Raw genomic sequence first — 25,168 nt, forward strand, 5'->3', positions numbered from 1 at the left:
AAAAGTCCCACAGTTGGAAGCAGAAATGCCATAGTCAGAATTCATGCAGAACCAAAGGGTTCCAGAGAAGAGAAATGAATGGATCTTATTAGCCTATGTTTGCGAATGTTCCTCTGATACAAACCAAAATGCAACACTATAGTTACAGGATCTAACCCTAACATGGAAGTACGTCCTGTGTACAACCACGGGGGCTCGGGGGACATACTGCATGAGAGAGGGGAACGGCTGTGCAGGCCGGGCCTGTCAGAAGGGCCTCAGAGGCTGGCTGTGGGCAGAGGCGACAGCAAGCACAATCTGAGAATTCTAGTTACTAAATGATTTGTGCCAAAGACGGAACTAAACCTTGGGGACCACATGAAACACAGAGAAAATGCTCTCTGAAGATAAACAACTCAGGTGCCAAGAAGGTAAACTCCTGCTGTAAACCAAAGCATGCATCAGATGCCGTAAACCACCATGGTCCCTTTTTCTACAATGTGCTCTACAATCTCAGATCAGATCTTAGTTTATAATCTTTAAAACTGTGTTGGAGGAGGCGAGATAACAATAAGCAATTCAAACCATCTTAACAGAAATGCTTAAGGGAAGATGAAAATCTTTTCAAGTTAGTTTCATTTTCTTTGCCATGTGCAGACCAGTTCTTGCTGAATAACCAGTTACTATTAGAGACAAAAGAAAAAAAAAACAAAACCTAAAAAACCCCAACATAACTTAGGGAACACCTGATTATGGGGGAAAAGGTATCAGTTATTTATCATCTTTAACCCAAGACTTTTTGTGAGTCTCTCTTCCAATAACCAAAAATGCACAGATATACAGAGGTGTTTTCAGCTATAATTGATGGCTATAGGCAACAGTTCTCTTTACTTTGATTTTGAAAGCCTGCTAGTATTTTAACAACTATTTTAGCTCCCATATGGTATTTTTATTTTGTTTTTCTTTTTTCTTTTTTCTTTTTTTACTGTAGGGAAGGCAGTTGTCATTATTTTGCATTTGGTAGGCCAGTCAAATATGCTGTGTATTTAACTAGGCAATAGTTAGACTTTAAATATTCATTTGCTTCATTTGGTGATAACATACATTAGGAGAAGAGGCACTAAAGCCATGTCACTGATGTTTATACCTGAGCACTTGGAAGCAGGAGGAAAGAAAAATTATTGCCAAAATGTGGATTGTTTATTTGTTTATTTATTTATTTTTTTAGATGCATTCTGAGACCAATCTAATTATTGGCTCGTTATTATTTGGACGCCATCCCAGATAGTCCAGGCAGACAATCTTCACAATTTTCTTTTGTGGAATTTGGAAGACTTCCATGAATTACTAAAATCAAATGGAAGGTATTAGTATCCCTCAACAAATTACCGAATCTTAGTATTCTCTGTTGATGGGTAATAGGAAAGCTGATAGATGTGGTTTGTCATGAGGTAAAATTTGTTACTTTATAAACAGCTTCACTGATAATCTGTCTTCCTGTCTGGAATCATAATTTTACGTATTTAATTATTCTGACTTGTGTTAACATATAATTTTTCTTCCAACACTTACATTACAAGAAAAATGGCACTGAGGACTTCCCTTCCCAAGATTGTTTCTCAGCTCGTTTGTACTTAGGTAGCCTCTTTCCTTCCAACTACTTAATAGCGGCAGGCTGTTTAGTCCAATGAATAAAATCAATATAGTGGATGTCTCTGGACCTAAATTTTACTTCTAGCGTTACCTCTGACTCCTTGGGGGAAATCCTCCCAGCTGTGGAAAAAAGTCTTTTTTTCAAGAAAAGAAACAGAGACCATTGGCAATGTGCCTCTCTGCTAAAGTTATCTAAGGCATAGTTTTCCCAACGTAACTTAGGGATTTACCCTAAGTGATCTGGAGCCAATTATATTCACTGTGTGTGTGTGTGTGTGTGAGAGAGAGAGAGAGAGACAGAGACAGAGAGACAGAGATTGAGATTACAGGGCTACCAAAGTTTGACGTTTTCATATTACCATCCCAATTCCTAGGTCATGCAGCCTGATGGAGTTCATATTGAAGATTTGGCCTAAATCCTGGTTGTTGGAAAAAATGAGAGTCAGAAACCATCATATTGACAGGATAAGTAACTGCTAAATTTTAAAGGATGTTTTTATCCTTTCAAAGTACCATTTATTTTTTTGGCTTATGAGTCTCCATACAAAAAGCACTGCAATTAATAGGGCCTCTTTGCTTGTCTTCCTGGACTGTGAAAATGGGAGTAGAGGAGAGAATGAGTCCCTACCCCTAGGCAGTTTGGGTCTTAGTAATACTGAGGAGAAAAGGAAAGCCAACAATCGCCAGCTCCAGGGGCAGGGAAAGAGAAGAGCTCAGGGTGGAGAAAGGAGATACATAGGCAGCCCCAGGCCTTAGCAGATTCTAGAGGAGCTTTACCGACTTTGTCATACAATGGAAGGGTGTGAGGGTCAGCGTGATGCAGAGAGCACACAGATCGAATAGCTTTGTCCTCAGTCCTATCACTGCTGAGAATGTCACTTAGTTATGGCGTGTGTTCCCCAATCTTCTTACCAACTGATTTGGGGGCTTAATAATCATGCCCAATTAAAGTGCTATTAAGCCATCAGTCCAGTTGAACAGTACTGTACATATAAGTGACAAACTAAGCTTAAGGAAAATATAATCAACTATAATAAGTATAAATGAGCTAAAGAAATAGCGTAAGGGTAGAGAAAGTTAGGGAGAAGAAATAGATTTTTAACTTTATCTTACAGATAAAGTGAACATTTTTTTAATAAACTCAGCTGTATGTCAAGCCATGAAATGGCATTTATTTACCCCCCACATCATAACATTTTAGAAAGCTAAGATTATCTAGTGATTTAGAGAATTGGTGTAGGATCTAGCCAATATGTAAGATTTCATGTGCTGGTGATAATCCAGTAAAGCTCAACAAGTGACCACCAACATATGGAGTGATACGGTGAACATCTGCACATTTACTGATCACTTAACCATATGCCAAGCTGTGCTCCGTGCAGTTTTACATACACAGTGTTATCTATTGTCACAACAAATCTATAGATAGCTACTGTTATTATCTCCAGTTTACAGAAAAGCTAGGACTGATATCCACACCATCTGCACCCGACTCCCTCTTTTATGATCTTTGATATACAGTGTCACTGAAAGCAATAGTGGATAGCACACATTAAAATTAGGAGGGGTTCCTATTGCTTTCAAAATCACATGCTTTTCCTACAAATACCTTTAATACACCATGCATTTACTCTGGTATGTCTTAGAGTGAATTCTAGAGACAGCCTATGTGCTAAATGAAACTTTGTGATCCGGTTTTAATCACAAAATTGTGATTAAAATTTTGTGGTTGGAAAGTCATGTATGTCTGTTACTGGGCCAAACTATTAAATACCAGTATCAACAAGATAATTCAACCCTTATTTTGTCCTTATGCCAGCCAATGTTAGAAAGCGACATTCAAAGAAATATTTTTTTTAAAACTCTTACTATGGTATGTTTAGCCACTAAGCTAAACACTTGTATGTTATTTCATATTAACTTAAGCTGGGCTACCATTCAAGTTCTAAATCCTACTTAGAAATATCATCATATAAAGGAGGATACATGTGCATGTGTGCATGTACACATATACACACATGCCTGTGTGGGCATGCAGAGTTTTATAGCTGCTCACCAGGTACAAGATTGTGCCTTGAAGCTGTTCTTATATGTGTCATCTCTGACATTTTAATGGCCTATTAACAAGAAACATGATTACACCTGGTCATATGATTATGATATAGCTGGTATTCAAATTATAAAACCTTCCAAATGTGAATTCTATTACCCCTTCCCCCCACAAAGATATGTCTATGTGATCTGAGTAGTAAGAAGAGATTATCTGATGCTCTTATGTCTTACTACTCCTCAATGTCCTTGACATTGTCTTGTACAAAGAGACCATGAATAACTTAGTTTTAATTTATCTGTTTGTCTCACTTATGCCTGATTGGAGCAATTGAGAAAAATTACATTCATAAATCTTCTTGCCAAGATAATTAATTATGCACAAAATACTCCAAGCTGCTTCTGATTTTCATTAATGAAGAAACTAAGGTGCTACTGGAGTTGGAAAAAATGGTCAGCTGCTCATTTTTAAATGTAAAACAAGTACACATTTTTACATCTGAATAACAATAATACAGAAGAACATGCTATAATTATGTTTATCAGACTATCACATCTCAAATTAAGATAGAAAAATATGTGGTTTTCATTTGTTTTCTTGTGACTGATGTAAACCTTAAGTTGCCATCATTCTGGTCACTAATTTTTCCCCCAATGTAGAATTAGCTGAACTATTATAGTTCAAAAGCATTAGGCTATAAGAACTTAGAAACAGAGAAGCACTAAATGCATCTTTTAAATGGCCCTTATGAGAGACGATGCATCAGATATTCAGACAATCACATTATTATTCATCAGTAATCTTTGCTCTAATTCTCCACTTAGTTTTCCTTTTTTCTTAAGTGCTTAAATGATTGACAAAACTAGTATTTTATTAATGTAAGGTTTCATAGCTCCTACGTTCCCTTTAAAATAATATTTGCCCTCCAATGAAATATGTGCCTTTGTATCAACTCATGGTTCCACAATGATCTGGATTATCAGGTAGATCATCTAGGAAATTGACAATCATAGAATCCAAATTTCTAACAGAGTCACACCCAATTTGGTGTCTCTCCTGCTATGTCATCAATAAAATTTTAAAATAGATCATTCAGAAAAACTTAAAAACTTAGATAAGATAATTATGCTTGTAGGTACATAGTTTTTAAATATTTCTTTTTTCACATTATTATCAACATAATAAGCATTAATAATTATCTCTAAGATTGAGAAACTGAAGAGACTCTACTTCCTCATCAATAAGATATTGTTTAAATTGTGCTACATTCAAATGGTGAAATATTACATACCCATTAAAATGACCCATTGTGCTTTTGGCACAATAATATGTCTATGATTTGTTCAATTTAATAAAAATCAGGTAACAATATAATATGCATAGGTTAATTCCATCAGCTGTTGTTTGCTTATTTAGCTCTTTCTTTAATAAACGTGTGTGTGTGCGCCTGTGATTGCTCATGCTTGCATAGAAGTCTAGAAGGTGACAGTATGCCAAATGCTGATGGCAATGATCTGTATGGATAGTGGTCCATGTACATTTTAAACAAATGGGCATTATTAAGTCACAAGCAGAATAAAAAAATACAACTATCTTTTTGTTCTGAACTATTAATTGAGTGCCCATTGAACAAGTATGGCTAAGATTACAAAAGTGACTTTTATTTAATCACATGTTATGAACTCAAAATATACAATAAATTAGCCTTCACTGCAGGACGAGTCTTGACTTGAATATGGTGGCAGGAGGGGTGAGTGGGGGAGTATGCGATGTGTTGGACCTTCACTGTCCTTTTCAGACATGATGACAAAAATTGCTAATAATACTATAGTGGTTACTATGTACCAGGTAACATTCTAAGCAGCTGATATAGAATACCTCACTTGATTGATAATCTTAACACCTTGAGGAAAGTACACCAAGTAAGGATCGACATTTTACAGAAAACTGAGCCTCAGGGAAGTTAACTGCCAGATACTCAGCTGGTAAGTGGTAGAGTCAGGATTTGAACCCAGCTAACAGTCTCACCCCAGGATCTGTGCTCTTACAAACACACAGTAACAGTAGCTTATTAATGACTCCAGCTGCTGTCACTGGTGTTAACAAGATAAAATGTAATATGGGGTATTTTAAGATTAAGAGCTTAAATTTTATATTTAAAGAAATGATTAGTTTATTTACTGAACAGTTTTATTAAAAATTAATATTTACCATTATTATTAGTATTAGTATTAGTATTAGTATTATTATTAAATTGATTTTGGCTCAAGGCTGTTAGAACTAAGTGAAAGCCGAGTTCTTTTAACCGTGAATGTGCATTCTTAAAGCCATAATATATTTATAGCAGTCTCTGACAACTAAACAGTAGGAAGAGACCTCAACATTTGTAACAACTGCAACACTAAACCCAGAGAAAATAATATGGGCTAGATGAGAAAGAATTTATCAGTTATAAGGCTTAACTAAGGAATGGGATGATGAGGAAACTAATATTCATTAAGTACCTTTTAAAATGATAGGCATTGTGCTACATGCTTTACACATGTTATTTCATTTAATCCTGACACCAACTCTGTGGGTTAGGTGTTATTATTGCCAACTTAAAACAGGTTCATTAAAACAACAATGAGATATCACTGCACACCAATCAGAATGGCCGAATTCCAAGACACCAACACCACCAAATGCCAGAGAAGATGTGGAGCAACAGGACTCTCTCGCATTGCTGGTGGGAATGCAAAATGGCACAGACACTTTGGAAGACAGTTTGGCGGTTTCTTATGAACATACTCTTACCACATATGGTCCAGCAGTTGTGTTCCTTGGTATTTACCCAAATGAATTAAAAACTTACATCCACACCAAAACCTGCACATTGATATAAGAATTGGTATTATACTATATTATATAAAACCCAGTCTTATGTTATAGTAAAATAAGACCGGGTCTTATGTTAATTTTTGCTCCAAAAGACGCATTAGAGCTGATGGCCAGGCTAGGTCTTATTTTGGGGGAAACACGGTAGTAAGTACTCAGTAATACTAGTTGAAAGGTTGATCATCATTTAAGCCCTCCTTTTTCCAGCTTGAAGTAAGAACCAGTTTCTCCTGGACTCACATTTGCTCCCAGCTGCATGTCTGTGTCTCCAGCTTGGGTCAGAGCGATAATATAAAACATGTGAAGAGAACCCTTTTCTATGCATCCACCAGGAGACATTCCACATCATTTCTCTCTGAAAATTCCCTCCACTTAATCTGAATAGATTTAAGCATGAGATAGGGGCAGTTAGAAATATTGTAGTAAATATCCCACCTATTTGATTTGGGGTTTTGTAAAGAGAGTTCTTCCCACTCGTGCCTCCAAGGGATTGGGACAGAAGGAATGCATGGCTCATGCATTACAGCTCATCAGAGCTGTGCCTGCAGTCTGGGTAATGAGCTCTAATAAGCCTGCAAACTCATGAACCTCCCACCCCAAAGGCCTCTAACCACTGAGCATCCAGCCATAGGCCATATTTCTTCGTTGGCATCAGACTACTGTTCTAAGAACATTATCTCTAGTTTGTGCTCATAGACTTTTTCACGGACATTAGCAGCAGTCTAGCACAATTCAGCACCATCATGCCTCTCCAACTTTCAAGAAAACTGCAGTTAATATTTCAGAATTCCAAAGAAATGTGCCTAAAAGTAGTGACCAGAAGGCAGTGAGAAAGAGGATCCAACAACAGCACACAGTCATTTTCAAAACTGTTCATGGGTAATTCTCCCATTTATAAAATCAATATAGTAATGAGAGAGGAATAAAAATCTTTTTTTTTTTTTTTTGTGTGTGTGTGTGTTACTTGCTTAGGTAGTTTGAACCAAAGACGAAAGAATATGACCATGACACCTATCCCAGGAAACAGCTAGTACACATAATAATCAAACTTCATTAGCTGAGGTCAGGACATCATCACTGCCCCTTTGGGTTACCTGATTTTCTTGTTGGTCCCACTGACATATCTGCAGAACTTGACTCAATTCCTGTCGCTGTTGCTTCAGGTACCTGTCTAGTTGCCGTCTCCTGTCTTGTAGAAGTTCCAGAAGACTGTCGATCTTCAGGCAGCTGTTATGAGCTCCCTGGACCAACTCGGGATTTACGTTAGGTCCGTCACACTTGAATTTTTCTATGAAGTCAGTGAGTTGTTGACTTTTGTTTAAAAGGGCCAGAGATCGTTCTAAGAGTTCTAGAAGAAAATTAGGAAGAAAAGAAGACTAGTGATATGAGAAAGCTTTTAATAGTAACATTTTGACTCTTCATATAACTTAAAATATAAACAACCTCTACACTAAACTAAGAAATTCAAATGGTCAAATACAAAATGCCTACAAGACAATTGGTCAGATGCTTTAATCTAACAATTGCTATAGTGCTAGCTGCCAAATGATAGGATGCTGAAGTACAGTGACAGCGTAACTCAGTGTAGAGAGTAAACAGACTGTGGGATTTGAGCACTGGTCCTGTTGGTTATAGTGTGATTCTCCTAAGGTACCCTCTCTCCTTGGAGCATTCTGTGTTCTGAGGTGATTGACTAAATTTGAGCTTTAAAGACTAAGTACTGTGGTGGCCAAAAAAACACACAATGAGTGGTAGCCAGGGGCTCAGACGCCAGGGCCTACTTCCAGATGGAAAATGCGTGCTCTGTCTAACAGGATCAGTTATCACCCAATTCTGACCAACTGTTGACATGAGAGAATATGGGTTTATTGTTGATGGTGCTTTTGATTTTTAAAATAATTATAAATATAGATTTTATATGAAAGCTTCTGATTTTTATTTTTTTAATATTTGTAATTTGTGTTTTTCAGTTAAAAAATACTGAAGGATGAACAAAACATGTCTCTCTGCTAAATGGGCTACCAGTTTGTGCCCTCTGGACATCTTATAAAAATGGGAGTTGAAGCATGAAAATTGAAGGATCACCAAGGGAGAGAGTATGAAAGGAGGAGTTGAGAACAGCATTTGAGAAACAACCACACTTGGGGATTATTTGGAGGAGCAGCTGGAAAACTTTCCACTCTTGGTAAGCCAGAAACCCAGGAGTCATCCATGACATATCCCTCTCCCTAATCCCACCATTAACAAGACCTATCAATTTCACCCTCTATCTCCTGCATCTGTCTACTTTTCTCCACCCCCACTACAGAAAGAATCATCTGTGCCTAAACTTGTATCATCACCTCTTAATTGCATCCCCTCTCTAATACATTCATCCATTCTCCATATATTAGCCAGAGAGATCTTTTCTAAATCTACTATGTCACATACACACACACTTGCAACAATGACTTCCCATTGACTTAGAATTAGAAGAGACTCCTTAACGTGGTTTCAGGTCTGGCATGGTCTGGTCTCTGTCTTCCCTTTCAGATTGTTTCAATCTCTCTACCCTTCATCCCTATATTCTTTAAATACCTCACACATGCTATACTCCCTCGTGTCCCAGAATTTTCACTGTGTTCTCTGCCAGAGACACCATTCTCCTCAACCCCTTCCTTCTCCACCTTAATTCTATTTATGCTTCAGGTCTCAGTCAATGGCCAATTCCTCAAAGGACAAATCGAACTGGATCAAAGCCTCCTAGTAAGTGTTCTCATAGCATACTGTTCCTCACTCACAGTTCTTACCATGACTATAGTTTTACATTTCTGTGTTGGGATAGTGAATTAATGTCTGTCTTTTCACCCGGCTCCAGTGTAATATGAAGACAGGCAGGGACCATGACTGTATCCCCAGCACTCAGCAGAGTGACTGGCACAGGTAACATGTTCAGAAATTTTTGTAAAATGCATAAATGAGATTAAATGCATTAAAAGGGTGGGGGGAATTAGGAGAACTGTAGATGGCAGAGGTCAGCAGTCATATATATACATATATACGTATATATGTATATGTATATATATATAAAGACATTGAAAAGATTTGGGGTTTTGTGATGGATAAGTGGTGGAAACAAAAGTCAAGTTACCAAGCTGAGAAGTCGGAAGGTAGTGATGAAGTGAAATCAAGAAGACAGAATAATCTTTGAGACATTTGTTCTTAGAAGAAAAAAAAAGAGAGAGAATGTTAGCAGGGTTGAATATTCTGCTTTTTATTTAGGATGAGAACATGAGGAACATCCAGAGAGGAAGTACCTTACTAAACATCACACTACTAGAAATGGGCTAAGCCATACCCACTATACTGTGGCACTCGAGCATTCTGACATTTAGCATCAGGTTGTGGAAGTTGTGCCAGTTGTCTCCTAACTGACAACTGGAGAGCTGGAAGAGTAAATGGGATAAGTGAAGATATTGTAAAGAGACATTCTGAGATGAAAAAGAAAGACTTTGAAGTGTTTATGCCACATGACCTAGATCTGTCTAATAAGGTATTAAAATGGTATTATCTGCACAGAGTGAGAAAGGTACGATTATGTGCGCTGAGCAATTCGTTTGGAAGTCAACAATGCAAGAAACAAACAACAAAAACAACCACACTCTTGAACAAGGACAGAGGATGAGATCATTCAGGGAGAATATTAAAATTAGAGTAAATATCTTAAACGAAGAAACGGAAGTGAACGTAAACAAGATGGGAAAGGGCAGGGGCAGAAAAAAGGCCTATCTTCCTAGAACAAGTTCTTACATGGAAGTGAAAGAAACAATTGCAGAAACAAGGTGAAGACAAGTTATAGAAAGCCCTGACAATCAAATTGAAGAGCTTTAATTTGTGTACCTTAATGTAATAATCACTATGACTAATTCTCCATAAATATAAATATCTAATAAGAATATATATTTAGAATATAGGAATACATAGACATATTTAGAAGAATAAATACATATATAATATATATTAAATATATATAAGTATATATATTTAATGTAGTTAATATATATATTATAAATATATATAAATTTACAAATAAGTATATATAATACATATTAAATATATAAATCTATCTATCTACTTATCTATCTATATCCTTTACTTTCAACTTATGATATTGTGAACAGTTACACACTTACACACATACACACTCACACCCACACGGGCAGTATGGGCAGATGGCAGAGTTTCCTCACATATCTTTTCTTCCTTTCCATAACTAGCTCTTACACACGACTTTTCAAATGAGAGAGGGAAGCACATCTTCAGGTGTTCAGTTATTGCAGACTGCCAGTGGAACAGGCCAACCTGTTCTGGTCCCTACAAAATACATATAATTAGCCAAAATGTCCATTTCCCATCTTTTTCTGGTTTTCTGTTTCAATGTCTTCCAAGATAGTGTAACCACTAACATTACTACCAGGCATGCAGCCTGTGGAGTCAAAGTGAAGTTGTGAAATGTACAGGCTAAAATCAGTTTGTTACTGCAACTACAATGGTTCTAAAAAAGGATAAATTGTCCCCTCAGTTTCCTTTTTCAGTTCTTATGTCTTACTTTTTTACTGTTTATGTTTTCCTAGCTAAATATCCCATCAGTTGATTATACAAAGTAATGTGCAGTTTCTCAAGGGTAAAATGATTTAGATATATCAAAATCTCTATAGTGCATTTCTTTTAAAGATTGTATTTTTTGCATATACAAAACTGTACTTATTATATAAAAACCATACTTACTGACATATACCTTGTGATATGAGCCTAGTAGATATTTAATAAATTTTTGTTGTTTACTTGCTTTGGTTATTATATCTAAACGTATACTTTATATTAATACCTATACATTTGCCATACTTATTAAGTATAAATAACAAATTTAAAATGGATAAATGAGGGATGTACCTTTCCAAATGAGTATTTTCTAAAAAGTTTCAAGGTTGCAGGCTTGGCATTAAGGTACTGGCTAATATTTCCTTCTAATACATTTTCCCATGTTATAAATGTTCCTTAGTGGAACGGTGTTTCTGAAACTCATTCAGTGGGTATTTTCAAATATACACAAAAGTAGAGAGAATAGTATAATGGACTCCAATAAATCTATACCTAAGCTGTGTTTAAGATTTTATATATATTTTAAGATGTTATATATATCTAAGACCAAGGAAGTAATAATATGGTTGGTCCTGCAAGGGAGCTTCTTAGGTATTATGTTTATTTTAAAAGGCCACTGGAAAACTGGAGGGTGCTTCTCCAAATCATAGGATTCCTGAGGACAAGGGCCTTTCCCCCTCTCCCACATGACTCTGAGTTTCTCCCAGGCATAGGTTCAAAAAATATGTGTTGTTGAATTGAGGGCAACCAGGCTGGTAAGTAAGTAGTCTTGAAATTATGTTTTCTGGAAAACATTTTAATTAGGCTTGTTTCATCCACAGGAGAGAAGACTGGAGAGGACATATTAGTCTTCAACTATCTGAAGGATTGTTATGTGGAGAATGGAACAAACTTATTCTGTATCATTCCAGAGGGCAGAAACTTTAATCCATTCATCCTGGTTCTGACCTCCGCTATGTTACTGAGTAAGTTTCTTAAATACAACACAGCCTTAGCATTACTGAATAAGGAAAAAGCATAGATGAAGCTAATTGGAACATAGTGAATATTAGGGATAAGTCTGATTATAGTTTTTCCAGTTACATTATTAACCTTTGCCATCCTAACATTGGCATTTTGTGCTACTCACGGAACATCTCAGAACATACTAGAATTGCTAGCTGTACTTATAGATGTAGTTTTTTAAAAAAAACTTTTATTTATTTAAGTGTGTTTTTCCAGGACCCATCAGCTCCAAGTCAAGTAGTTGTTTCAATTTAGTCATGGAGGGCGCAGCTCACAGTGGTCCCTGTGGGGATCAAACAGGCCACCTGGTTGTCAAGAGCATCGTGCTCTAACCAAATGAGCTAACCGGCCACCCCCTACATGTAGTTTTTTAATTGAAGTATAATTGGCAAATAATATCCTATTATTTTCAGGTACATCATAGTGATATGATATTTATATACATTATGAAATGATCACCATAATAAGTCTAGTTACCATCTGTCACCCTACAAAGTTACTACAATATTATTGACTAAATTCTCTATGCTGTACATTTGCAATAGCTAAGATGTGGAAACATCCTAAATGTCCATCAATAGATGAATGGACAAAGAAGGTGTGGTGTATACACAATGGAATGTTATTCAGCCAATAAAAAGTATAAAGTCTTGCCATTTGTGACAATACAGATGGACCTAGACAGGATTATGTAAAGTGAAATAAGTCAGACAGAGAAAGACAAATACTGTAAGATGGAAATCTTACAGTATTTGTCTGAAAAACAAAACCAACCGAACAAACAAAACAGAAACAACCACATAGATACGGGAAACAAACTGGTGGTTACGAGTGGGGGTGGGGTGGCAGAAATAGATGAAGGGGATTAAGATGTACAAACTTCCAGTTATAAAATAAATAAGTTATAGATGTATTTTATTTCCTTAAATCTGAAGTTAATAGAGATTGCTGTGGTCTGAATGTTTTGACCCCCCCCCCTAAAATTCATATGTTGAAATCCTAATGCTCTACGTGATGATATTAGGAAGGTGATCAGGTCATGAAGGTGGAGCCCTCATGAATGGGATTAGTGTCCTTACAAAAGCGACCTCACAGCCCTCCCTAGCCCTTTCTACCACGTGAGGAGACAATGAGAAATCTGTGACCCAGAAGAGGACCCTCACCCAACCATGCTGGCACCCTGATCTCAGATTTCTGGCATCCAGAACTGTGAGATATAAACTTCTGCTCTTTATTTCAGATTATACCACCCAGTCTGCGATATTATGTTATAGCAGATTGAACAGACTAACACAGATTGATGTCCTTACCTGAAAATCAGAATTTTGTCCTTGAATATGCGTTTCAAGTCAGCTAATCTGAATCCCACTGAATTGAATAATAAATTTCATCAACTCTCATTTTATGGAAACAAGGCCACCATGAGGAAGATGAATTGGGAGCCAAACACCCTGATGAGAGTCCCTGTAATCCCTGTGCTTCAAGTGTCACATAGAACACAAAAATGTCACAATAAACCTGCCATCGAGATGGAAGAACTTTTTGTGATAACAAAAATAAATGATTTTTCCTATCTTCGGCTAGCATTTTTATCCATCTCTTCAGATTAAGAGGAGGCCTGGTGGACCTGTGAATGTCAGATATTGGTCTCACTGTCAGCTGAATGCCAGGGCACTGCAGCCTAAGGCTTCCAAATAAAGCAGCACATGGCCCAAGTAAACTGGCTCCCTATGCCACAGATCCTAGTAACTCTGGAGGAGTCAAGAGAAACAACAACAAAATCGCACTAAGGCTACTTCTCCCCTCTACTTCCATCCCCAAGTACTATGGAGAAATCCCTACTTCCACAGCCCCTCTGTAAAATGCTTTCCTTTGATAATTGCCTCAGTACTGAATCTTATCAACAAAGCATCAGTCATTGTCAGATTTCTGGAGGTAAACTAGCTATGTGATGATCATGTTGGTTGGAGAAAGATGGAATTGTGACCACAGAATCCATCTCAGTGACTTTGGACTCAATTCACTTTCCAGTATCCTAAGAAAAATTTCAGTGTTTCTGTTCACCCTCTTTGGACCCAGCGAGATTGCTGCTGCTGTACAAAAATAAGCAGGCTGCTGCTTTAATGCTGATATTTCTGATGCTGTTTATAATCCCGGTTAGGGAGAGGTCCTCTAGAACAATAATCAGTTAAAATTAAATGCATAATATATATGTGGTAGGATCTCATAAAAATTTACACAGAAAAGATTGAGTCCTTTAACCTTTGAGTTTCGGAAAAGCAATGATCTTTTATGTAGGGTCGTTTGGAGGGTGATATAGATACAAAATCTATTTGTGGCTTTAAAGACACCTCCAGCCCATGTCCAGCATGATCTGATTGGGAGAGCTAGACCCTGAGTTCGAACTGAGCGACACTTGAGTTCAAGAAACCATCCACTCACCCCAGTTCTACTTGGCAGTAATAATTAGAGAATGAATTAGGAAGGAGTGTTGTTCCTCTCTGTTTATCTAACCTGATTCCACAGAACAAGATTAAGGTAAATAGCTACCCCTCCACACATGCCTTTCCACTACAGTTCTGCCCATTCCAGATTCTGGTGGAAAAGGCCAAGAATACAAATTGTTGGTTAACAATTGGACTCTCTTTATAGTTGTTCATAGGGAGTTGAAAATCTTTATCTATACTGCTTTTATTAAATTTTTCTATCTGGAAAAAGTTCACTACTGCTTTTTTTAAAAAACTGAAATAGTGAAAGAGAGATTTTCCTTACCTAAAGCTTTTATTTAAAGGCTGACCTTCATTTACTGATCCCGAGAAGGAACATTCACTGAATTAAAACCATTTATTCGAACAAAAAATACTCTTGAGGATCTACTATGTGCCAGCATAGGTGCTGAGGCTACACGGATGGGCATGGCGGAAATGCCCCGGCCTCAGAAATTAAAAATCCAGCAGATTGAATAACTCCCAGAGCTGTTATAATCTCTTAGAAGCTGTTTCTCTACCATTTCCTTAGAACCATTCATAGCTACTTCTTTCTTGCAGAAGATGACCAGAAAAAGAGCTTTCTTTAACCTTTCTTAGAATGAGCTGAAGCCTACATAAACATATAAAAAATACACTGTCATACACAAACCTTTTCACAATAATACCTTTTAAAAGCTTTAAAAATTTATGTGAGGAATAGATATATTTCTTGCCTTTGGTATGATGTTCATGAAGCTGAAGAAGTGATTTTAAGGACTCGGCACTCTCAAACTCCTGAGTGTTCTGGAGGAAATCTTCAGCTTCATCTATTTTAATGGCAAACTACAACAGAAACACGGGAAAGACAATTGAAAGAATAAAACTCAGCGTGCCACTTTTAGTTATTTGCCATTGTTTTTCAAGAATTAATGCCTCACTGTATGTGTTTGTGTGTTTTTTTTGAGGATGCATGTGTTTGTGTGAGCATGTGCTGGCTTAGGGTGTTTGTGTGAGGGTATGTGTTTGCATGCAGTCAACTTACAAAGTGCCGATGTAAGAGCTTTCTTATTATTCTTTTGCATTTTTTCATATCTGGAAATATGTTATGTATGCTGAAATAAACCAACTTGTTTACTGTTCAAATGTCTTAAAATTTTCAACTAAAATTTTTGTGTCCTATGTAATGAATACAGCCACTTTTAACATTCTAAGGCAGTGTGTCAAAGAATTACCAGAAAGTTTGCTAGGAGAAACCAACAGAAGTTCAGCTAACCAGTGACCTACATAATTATAATTACATTTAACTTCAGAACCCATTTAGAGAGAAGATTGAAATATAATTTTTTTCCTCTATGATTAGACCTACAACTGAAAAATGTAAGTTTCAGAATAATGCATAGTCTAAGCCCATTTCTACACTTGATCTTAGCCGAAAGGCCAAGAAGCAATGTCTAATCCCATTTCTTATACAAAACAAATATATGTATTTGCACAGAAAGTGGTCTGAGAAGATACACACCAAAAGGTTACATTTATGAGAAGGAATGGGGTTAGACTTGGGTAAAGGGAGGTAAAAGTTTAGATTTTAAATCTATAACTTGTAATTTTGTTTAAATTTTATCAATAATTTTATGTATTATTTACATAAATAAAATGAGATTTGCTGCAGCAAGAATGAAAAATGGAAATTTTCTCCTCTACTTCAAGGAAAAAAGGAATAGCAATTTGACACCCTAAGTGGTCAAGAATATACGGCCCTCTCTTGTGTTTCTGCATGGAGAAAGTACAAAGGGGAGATAACTGAAGCGATGTTAAAACTTTCAGGGAAACAATCTTAGAAACAAATTTTAGAAAAGGGCAAACCATGCTTGGTTATGCTAATACTGGACATCCATAGCAGTAGACAAATAGTTGGTTTATTTTACCGTGTTTCCCCCAAAATAAGACTTTGCTGGACAAGATGGGGTCTTATATTAATTTTTGCTCCAAAAGATGCGTTACAGCTGATTGTCTAGCTAGGTCTTATTTCTGGGGAAACACGGTAACACTAAGATTAAAAAATAATATTATAGTTTATAAGAACATTGTAATTAACGTGTTCACCTTTGAATTTAAGTATAGAATAAACTCATGAAGACAAATATTCAGTGAGAAAGACAAAAGCTACCATAGTGCTTGTCTTCTTTTTCAAGGTTTTTCAAAACTGTTATCTTTGAATTTAGTGATTTTTAATATTTTTATAACTAGCTGATTAATAAGATCTACTGTGTTATGATTAGTACAATAGTCATATAAGATCCTGTTCTAAACACCAGAAATGATGGGAAAGCCTGATGAGCATGTCTCCATTGGAAATACAGAGAAGGCCTCCACCATCCTAATAGAACAAACTGATGGACACCCACCATTGTCACTTCAGGACAATGTTTCTAGACAGAAGTACAATGTTTGAGAAGAGAAAAACCTTGTTGATGGTTAAGTCTTAGGAGCCACAAGCCATCCTATAATCATTATCAACCATGCAATAAGATGTCATTTGGTATTTCTAAAGAACACCTGCATGCACATAGTTCAATACAAGAATCCTATCCACACATAATTTACATGTCTAATTCATTTCATTTCTAATAAGTGATTTTAAAGACATTCTTTAATGAGCAAAACCTTCAAAGACAAAGAAAAAAAATAAAACTCTGTAGGTGATTTGTTTTTTTCCCTGTAGAACATTACAAAAAGTTTTGGAGTCTCTGTATATCTATATTTCAACTTATTTGAAATTTTAAAAATAATAAACCGATAAACAGTTTTGCTCAGAAAAAGCTCCCCTAAGGAACTGTTAACTTTTATGGATGCTTTCTTTTTACTACATTCCTTTCTGTAGCTTGTACAGGGTAGATGGTGACGAGGGATATTTTTTAAAAAACTCTATTCTTATTTTCACCCTCATCTGTTTTTTTTTTCTCTAAATCACTAATAAAAATGTCTTTGGCATCTATAAGGGGCATGGAAGATCATGTAGGAGTTTGCCTTCAGCTAAGTGTGAAGTGGTCCACAAAACTGGAAACAGAATAAAGCAAGAAACAATTAGTCATTTCACTAAGAATCAGAGTCCTGGGTTGAATTATAGGTTGACTTAGTACTTCCCTTTACTTCGTGTAGTATCTGGACGTAATTTCTCATCATAGAGAAAATCAGCTAGCACTAACGCTACTACACAGTGAGAAACAAATGTTGAGCCTAATGTTTGAAAAAAGATCATTTCCTGTGCTCAAATTAGCTGAATTTCAAGGGCAGCTGACACCTATACTTACTAAGATGGAATCAGATGTATCTAATTTGACCTCTGTAGGTATATTTCATCTGATTTTCTTCTTTTCAGAAAAGAAAACACTGTATGGACAACTTTTTCCCAAGATAATCTGTAAAATGAAGTGTGAGTTGGGCTTCAGTGTTCAAATTGTGGAAAGCAAACCTAAAAGTTACACTAAAGTTTTTGCTCCTTTTTATTTTTAAACGAGTTCACGATGCAGGAGATTGTCTACCCGAATTCTTATGTTCTATTACCAGTTTCCTTTCCTTCATTATTTTGAATTTAAGCCCTGAATTTTCCGTTTGGAAATGTCACATTTTTCAAAGCTAGTGCTTTATCATGATGAAGCAGGGCTTTCACATCAAAATGAATGTACTGCCATTTGACAGAGAAGTTAAAAGTGAAATTTCCAATAACTGTCTTATACCAACTATAAAACACCTCTTTTGATAATGTTCTTTGAGTCTCACAGTTTGAAATTGGGAACCTCAAAAAAATTACGGAATTTAAGAAAAATCATCGGGGGAAATGACCTTCTTAGGCCCAGAACTTTTTCCTTTCCTTATTTTCATGAGTTCAAACTATAGAAACTCAAACATATGCCTTAGGAATGTGCTTTATAAAACACTATGCTTACAAGATGCTATTCTATGGAATATTCTGCAATTGTCTCTTCATAAGCAATGGAAGTTTTAGTCAACAACTTTTAGTCAATAAGAACACTGTAGACCGACATTTCCTAGTAATCCTAAAATCAGGGCTAATTGTTTGATTTAGTAATTATATTACTATCTTCTACAGAAGAAAATATATCATAATGAATTATGAATAAGAGTTTCCATGTTGACTTATTATTTTATTTAATTTTAATGTGCTGTACTTAGTTTTTGTTTGAAGGCCTACATTTAACATATTAACAATTTTAGGTTTTTTTGCAATCAAAATTAAAATGTATTGTATATATTGTGGTTATTCTGCCATTTTTTGAACCAACTGCAATATCTGTTTGTGGAAATAAAACATTTTCAGGAGTGCTATTCATTTACTCTGATGTGGAGAAGGGAGAAGTTTTTTAACACAAACCTCCAAGGCACTTTCAAAAAATTCAGAGGTCAACCTGAGGAGCTCTCGTCTTCTTTCAAGCATGGAGACCAGGGCTGCCCATGCTTCGCCCAGGGTATTAGCCATAGCATCATAGACTTGACTCTGATCCTTGTTCTCTTCAGCTGTCTTGTCTGCTTCCTGCAAGAGTTCCCATACCCGATCTTCCAAAGCCTAAGTCCAAGGAAAAACAGACAAACAAAAAGGCATAAGGCACAGTGTCACTCAGTGTAAGAACACAGGATCACATTTCAAACACTTGAATATGTGAAGTTGTGCGTGCTCTAGAAAAGACTAGAAGAGAGTTTATAAACACAAACTGCTATGTAGGCAGGCAGATCAAGAAGAAGGAGGGAGCAGTGGAGATTGTGGTAAACTAGGAAGCATGGCCAGGTTAAAGGCATTCACATTTAAATAGATATTGTGCTAACACTAGAGATATATCAAAGGTACACATCTGCATTCTGAGGGGTACAGGATATTGTATGTTGTGTTACAATATACAATTTTGTGTTAACCTCACATTTCAAAGAAAAAAAAACACAAATTAATTTGAACACATCCAGGAGAGAGTAATCAAGAAAAAAAATTGCCCTATGATTTTACTGATATGTGGTATATAAACCAAAAAGAACAAGACAAACAAATGAGAAACAAAAACTCATAGACACAGACAATAATTTAGTGGTTACCAGAGGGTAAGGGGGTGGGGGGTGGGTGATGAGGGTAAAGGAGATCAAATATATGGTGATGGAAGGAGAACTGACTCTGGGTGGTGAACACACAATGGGATTTATAGACGATGTAATACAGAATTGTACACCTGAAATCTATGTAAATTTACTAACAATTGTCACCCCAATAAATTTAATAAAAAAAAGAAAAAAAATTGTTAGAAATCAACCCAGTAAAACTTACTGTTTATTCTACATAATTGTTATTGTTAATATGCTTGTGAAGCGTAATATAAACATTATTAAGAGAATACTCACAATGTAAAGAATAAGAATATCTGTAACCAACATTATAAACTGAACAAAATATGGGAGATTAAGGAGAACATGTGGTTACATAATTGTCTGATTTAGGGATAGGAGGAGGATCCCATAGATTCTATTTCATTGTTTAAGTTGGCACAAAAATAAAGGCACAACTTAAAAAAAATATAATAAGCTAAAAGTATTAATATGAATGAGTTCCAAAATATCATCAGAAAAGGGGACTGAAATGATATAGAGCAAAATACAACAAATAAAACGAAAAATAGCACATTTATCAGGACACACACAAAAAACCAAAATATAATGATAGAAATATGATCAAATATCAATTAACACCAAAAAGGTGACTGAGTTAACTTTTTCAACTACAAGACATTCTCAGATTAAGTAAAAAAAAAAAAAAATCAACTAACTTATGTGTGATAGCGTCATCCCTTAATTAAAATGGCATAATTTTTGAAAATAAAGACAAGAGATATAGTAAGCAAAGACAAACAAAACTAAAGGAGATTAGCAATACTAATTTCACACAAATTAGAAATCAAAACAAAAATTATTGAGATTAAAAAATGGCATCTTATATTGATAAATGGTTCAATCCACATTAAGGCACTCATGAACCGATATTAATGGCATTAAAATATTTAAAGTAGATATACCCAGTCAGATCACAATGCAGTAAAAGTAGAAATAAACAATAAAAGTTCCAGATAATAAAACAAATCTCTTAGAAGATTTAAGATAACACTTAATAAAATAATTCCTAGATACAATGGAGAATAAAAACTATAATTACAGATTTTTTAGAAAAAAAAAATAAGGCTACTATGTTTGAAAACCTAACATATAGCTAACTTTATTCTCCGATAAAATTCATAGCATTAGACAACTTTATTTTTAAAGAAAGAAAAAGTAAATTAAACATCAAGCCTAAATTATAGAAAATAAAATAAAACAAAAATTAAAGGAGATTAATTAAATACAAATTAGAAATTAACAAATTAGAGAAAAACATAAAAACTGATTTTTTAAAAGTTGGGTCATTGAAAAGCCAAATGAAACATAAAAACATCTGATGTCAAACGTAAGTAGCAGAGTAGATAGCTCCAATGATCCATTCCTCTGTAGAAACATTGAGAAAGCAAGCACAAACTATCTTAATCAACACTGTCAGAACTCTATAAAGTAGTGAAAGGTTCACAGCAAACAGGAGAACACTAAAGCAACAAAAAGACAACTTAAAAATTGTAGAAAAGCTTTGAGATGCTTTACTTGCCCTTGCCCACCTGCTCCTGGATTCAGCAGAGACTATCAGAGTGGATAAATAAATCAGACCCAATTATATGGTGTCTACAAGAAAACCAGCTTAAATATAAAGGCACAGATAGGTTAAAAGAAACTGGATAAAGAAATATATGCCATGCTAATGCTAATCTAAAGAAAACTTCAGTAGCTATATTAATTTCAAACAAAGCAGATTTCAGAGCAAGCAATATTGAGGGATTAAGATGGGTATTCCATAACAATAAAGGGGTTCGTCTCCAAGAAGATATAACAATCTTAAATGTGTTTGTGCCTAACAACAGAACATCAAAATATGTGAAGCAAAAACTGATAGATCTGCAAGGAGAAATAGACAAACCTACTATTACAGTTGGAGACGTCAATATCTGTACATCAATAATTGACATATCCAGCAAGCAGAAAAGTAAGGATATAGTTGAACCAAACAACACCATCAATCACCTGGATATAATTGTCATTTATAGACTACTCTGTCCAACAACAGCAAAATACACATTCTTCTTAAGCTCACGTGAGACATTTACTAGGACAGACCATATCCTGGACCATAAAATATACCTTAACAAATTTAAAAGAATAAAAATCATACAAAGTGTGCTCTCACACCACAATGGAATTGAAGTAGAAATCAATAACAGGAAGAATACAGTCAAGGATCCATCTCCCATTATTATACATTGCTTTGGAATTGTCAGTCCATCTGATAAGTTTAAGAAAATGGATATGATTGCTTATCTAGCACACCCTAGAAAATCAACTAAAAATACATATAATTTTAAAGTTCAGTGAATAGGCTAATTACAAGATAGCTAAGACTCAGTGAGGCTCTCTGTGGATTTTTCAATAATTTTAAAATCAACTTTATTGAAGTTATAGTTTGCATATAATAAAATCACCCATTTCATGTACTTTTCAAAAAAGTTTTGACAAATGTATACATCTAAGTAACCATCACCATAAGAACAATTCTATCACTCCAAAAGTTTACTCATAGTCTACCCCATCAACCCTGCCCACTTCATGCCCCAAGATCACACTCATCTGCTTTCTATCACTTTAGATTTGCCTTTTCTGGAGTTTCACATGAATGATACCACATAGTATGTCATCTTTCTTATTTCACTCAGCATAAAGTTTTTTGAGATTCATCCATACTCTTTCATGTATCCTTTTTTATTGTGGAGTAGTATTCCACTGAATGAATTTATCTAGTGCCCTGTTGACACGTGGGTGTTTCCAATTCTGGACTATAATGTATAAACCTACTATAAATATTTATATATAAGTTTGTGTGTGGACGTATATTTTCATTTTTCTTGGAATTTACCTAGGTGTTTTCTAAAGAATTTTATCTTTTATTTATATCTTCCTGTGTATTTTGAATTTTTTAATAATAAGAAAATATTATTTTTTATCATCGGGGGAAATGTTATGTTCATTTTCGCAATTACATAAAATGGACCTACTCCAAAAAAGAAAAACAAAAACATGCCATTGCTGTACTGGAACAGTTGGCCTGAATTATCTCCAATTAGAATTCTAGAACAGTTCTTTCCCTCCTTACGCTTTCAAATTATGTCCTAAGACACATAAACACTTTAATTGTATAATTCTTCCCAGTTATTTGCTTTTTCTTTCTGTAAAAGGCTTATACCCTCATGCCTCCTAACAACAAGCTTGTCTATGAGACTTGCTTAGACTAATGAAATGTAAACAGGAGTTTTGTGTGCCACTCTTGAGCAGAAGTTTTAAGAACCAATGAGTGATTCCATCATTTCTCTTTTCATAGAAAAGGCTGCTTCTTCAGTCTGAATCCTAGAACAAAACAGACATGCAAAACTGAATGGTAATTACAATGAAGCCAACATGTAATGTAAGAAATACAATCAGTGACTGTGAGCCAATGCTGTTGGGGGATTGTTACCCTAGAATTGCCAGATAAATTTACACATGTAAAATTATTTGTTATATATTATACATCCAAGGTTCTCATGTGCTTAATGAAGAAGGAAAATAAAATTCATAATGCAACAAAACAACATATATATAGACCAGAGCCTGATAATCTCATAGCTAACTCAAAAAAGTCTGAGGCGGATTGGATTAAACATGTCAATGACCTCTTCAGAGATGTCCACTGAATATGTGCCAGCTCTGTTCTCTCTGGTATTTAGGCTAAGCCAGGCAGATGAGTGTCTAAATTGCCAAGAGAGTTAGGTCAAATGAATATACTTTCTTATCTAGCTATTTGAAAGCATAACATCTAAGCATTTGCTTGTCATGTGACAAGCTTTAGGTTATCTTAAAGGCTGGTTAATTTTGTATTGTGCATATTTTTAATTTTACACTTTTTATCATTAAAATGGAATAATTTGGCCTCGATTTCTATTTATGATAGGTGTCAGTTTAAGACTATGTCAAGAGGGCTGGCCCGGCCCGGTGGCTCAAACAGTTGGAGCTCCGTGCTCCTAACTTCAAAGGTTGCTGGTTCGATTCCCACATGGGCCAGTGGGCTCTCAACCACAAGGTTGCCGGTTCGACTCCCACAGGGGATGGTAGGCTGTGACCCCTGTAACTAACAACGGCAATTAGACCTGGAGCTGAACTGCGCCCTCCATAGCTGGGATTGAAAGGACAACAACTTGACTTGGAAAAAATCCTGAAAGTACACACTGTTCCCCAATAAAGTCATGTTCTCCTTCCCCAATAAAATCTTTGGGAAAAAAAAGACTATGTAAAGAGAAGAAAAAGATTAAATTAGGATTTTAAATTTTAAAGAAACCTCGTTTTTGTGACAAAGGCTGTACTAAGAACTGAAATTAGGAGAACTTGATAATTCCATGGTGGAGATGCAGAAGAGAATAAAAAATAACAGGGAATGAATTCATTCTACAGCAAAGCAACTGAACAATTAACCTTTTAGGATATTTCTCAGATTTGACATGAAGGTGATAGATAAATCTGAAAGTTGGCTGTTTCTATAGCTAATAGGATTGTTTTTGAAAGTGTTTTTTTTATATAGAACTCTCTTAGCCTTATTGAACACATACAACTTAGTTCCTCTTAGTACTGTTCTTTTCCTACTGAAGTGACACTTCATAAATCAGCGCTGCAGAGGTTTTAGGGGCAAACAGCTTGAAGGACTACAATTCTGGTTTCCAATATTTCCTTGGGACTCTCTCATGACCTCTATTGTGAACTGCAAAATGCTCTGTTCACTGGAATTCCAAGGCCAAAACCTTCTTGCAGAACCCTCCGGGTTTAATTTGGTACAAGTTACACTTGAGATTTTTCTCCAAGAAAGCGGGTAGACATCCTGCTTTGAGGATTGGCAGAAAACTGCTCCAAACTCTCTTGGGATTTTAGATGGCTCTTGGGGTGCTGGGATCAGAGGCCAAGTATCGTCCAATGCTCCCCAAGGCATTGAAATACTGGAATACTGGAAGAAATTCAGAAATACTGAAAGAAAGAGGGACTCAAACAGAGTGAACTGGGTAGGATTCAGAGAACAGGAATATTTCTCAGCCAATCCAAAATCTCAGGATAATGGCCAGGTGAAGTATATTTCTGTGAGATTTCTGAAATGGAACATCTGAGCCCAAAGCTAAAATCCACCCTCAGGGTGTTTGGATATATAATACTTGGGTCCCTGTGATAAGTCTTCAGCTTTAGTAAAGGCATTAGGAAGGCTTTTAGTTCTTTTAGTGTTCTCCAGCTTTCCATGGTCACCCATGTATCATGTCACGCTATCAGTCAGGCCTTCTTTTCTGAATTGGTG

At 35.7% G+C, this 25,168-nt stretch overlaps 1 protein-coding gene across 2 annotated transcripts in view; it reads right to left on the bottom strand.

Annotated features, from left to right (window-relative positions):
* The window catches only part of CCDC141 (coiled-coil domain containing 141), a 167,179-nt gene that overhangs the window by 104,237 nt on the left and 37,774 nt on the right, over positions 1 to 25,168 (bottom strand). For both annotated transcript variants that reach the window (XM_081051212.1, XM_081051211.1), the window contains exons 3-5: positions 19,067 to 19,258; positions 15,408 to 15,516; positions 7,654 to 7,907 (exon numbers count right to left, since the gene is read on the bottom strand). In XM_081051212.1, coding sequence (XP_080907338.1) covers positions 7,654 to 7,907; positions 15,408 to 15,516; positions 19,067 to 19,258 — 555 coding nt within the window. The remainder of the gene's footprint in view (positions 1 to 7,653; positions 7,908 to 15,407; positions 15,517 to 19,066; positions 19,259 to 25,168) is intronic.

The sequence above is a fragment of the Rhinolophus hipposideros genome, assembly GCF_964194185.1.
Source record: "Rhinolophus hipposideros genome assembly, chromosome: 6".
Taxonomy (NCBI): Eukaryota; Metazoa; Chordata; class Mammalia; order Chiroptera; family Rhinolophidae; genus Rhinolophus; species Rhinolophus hipposideros.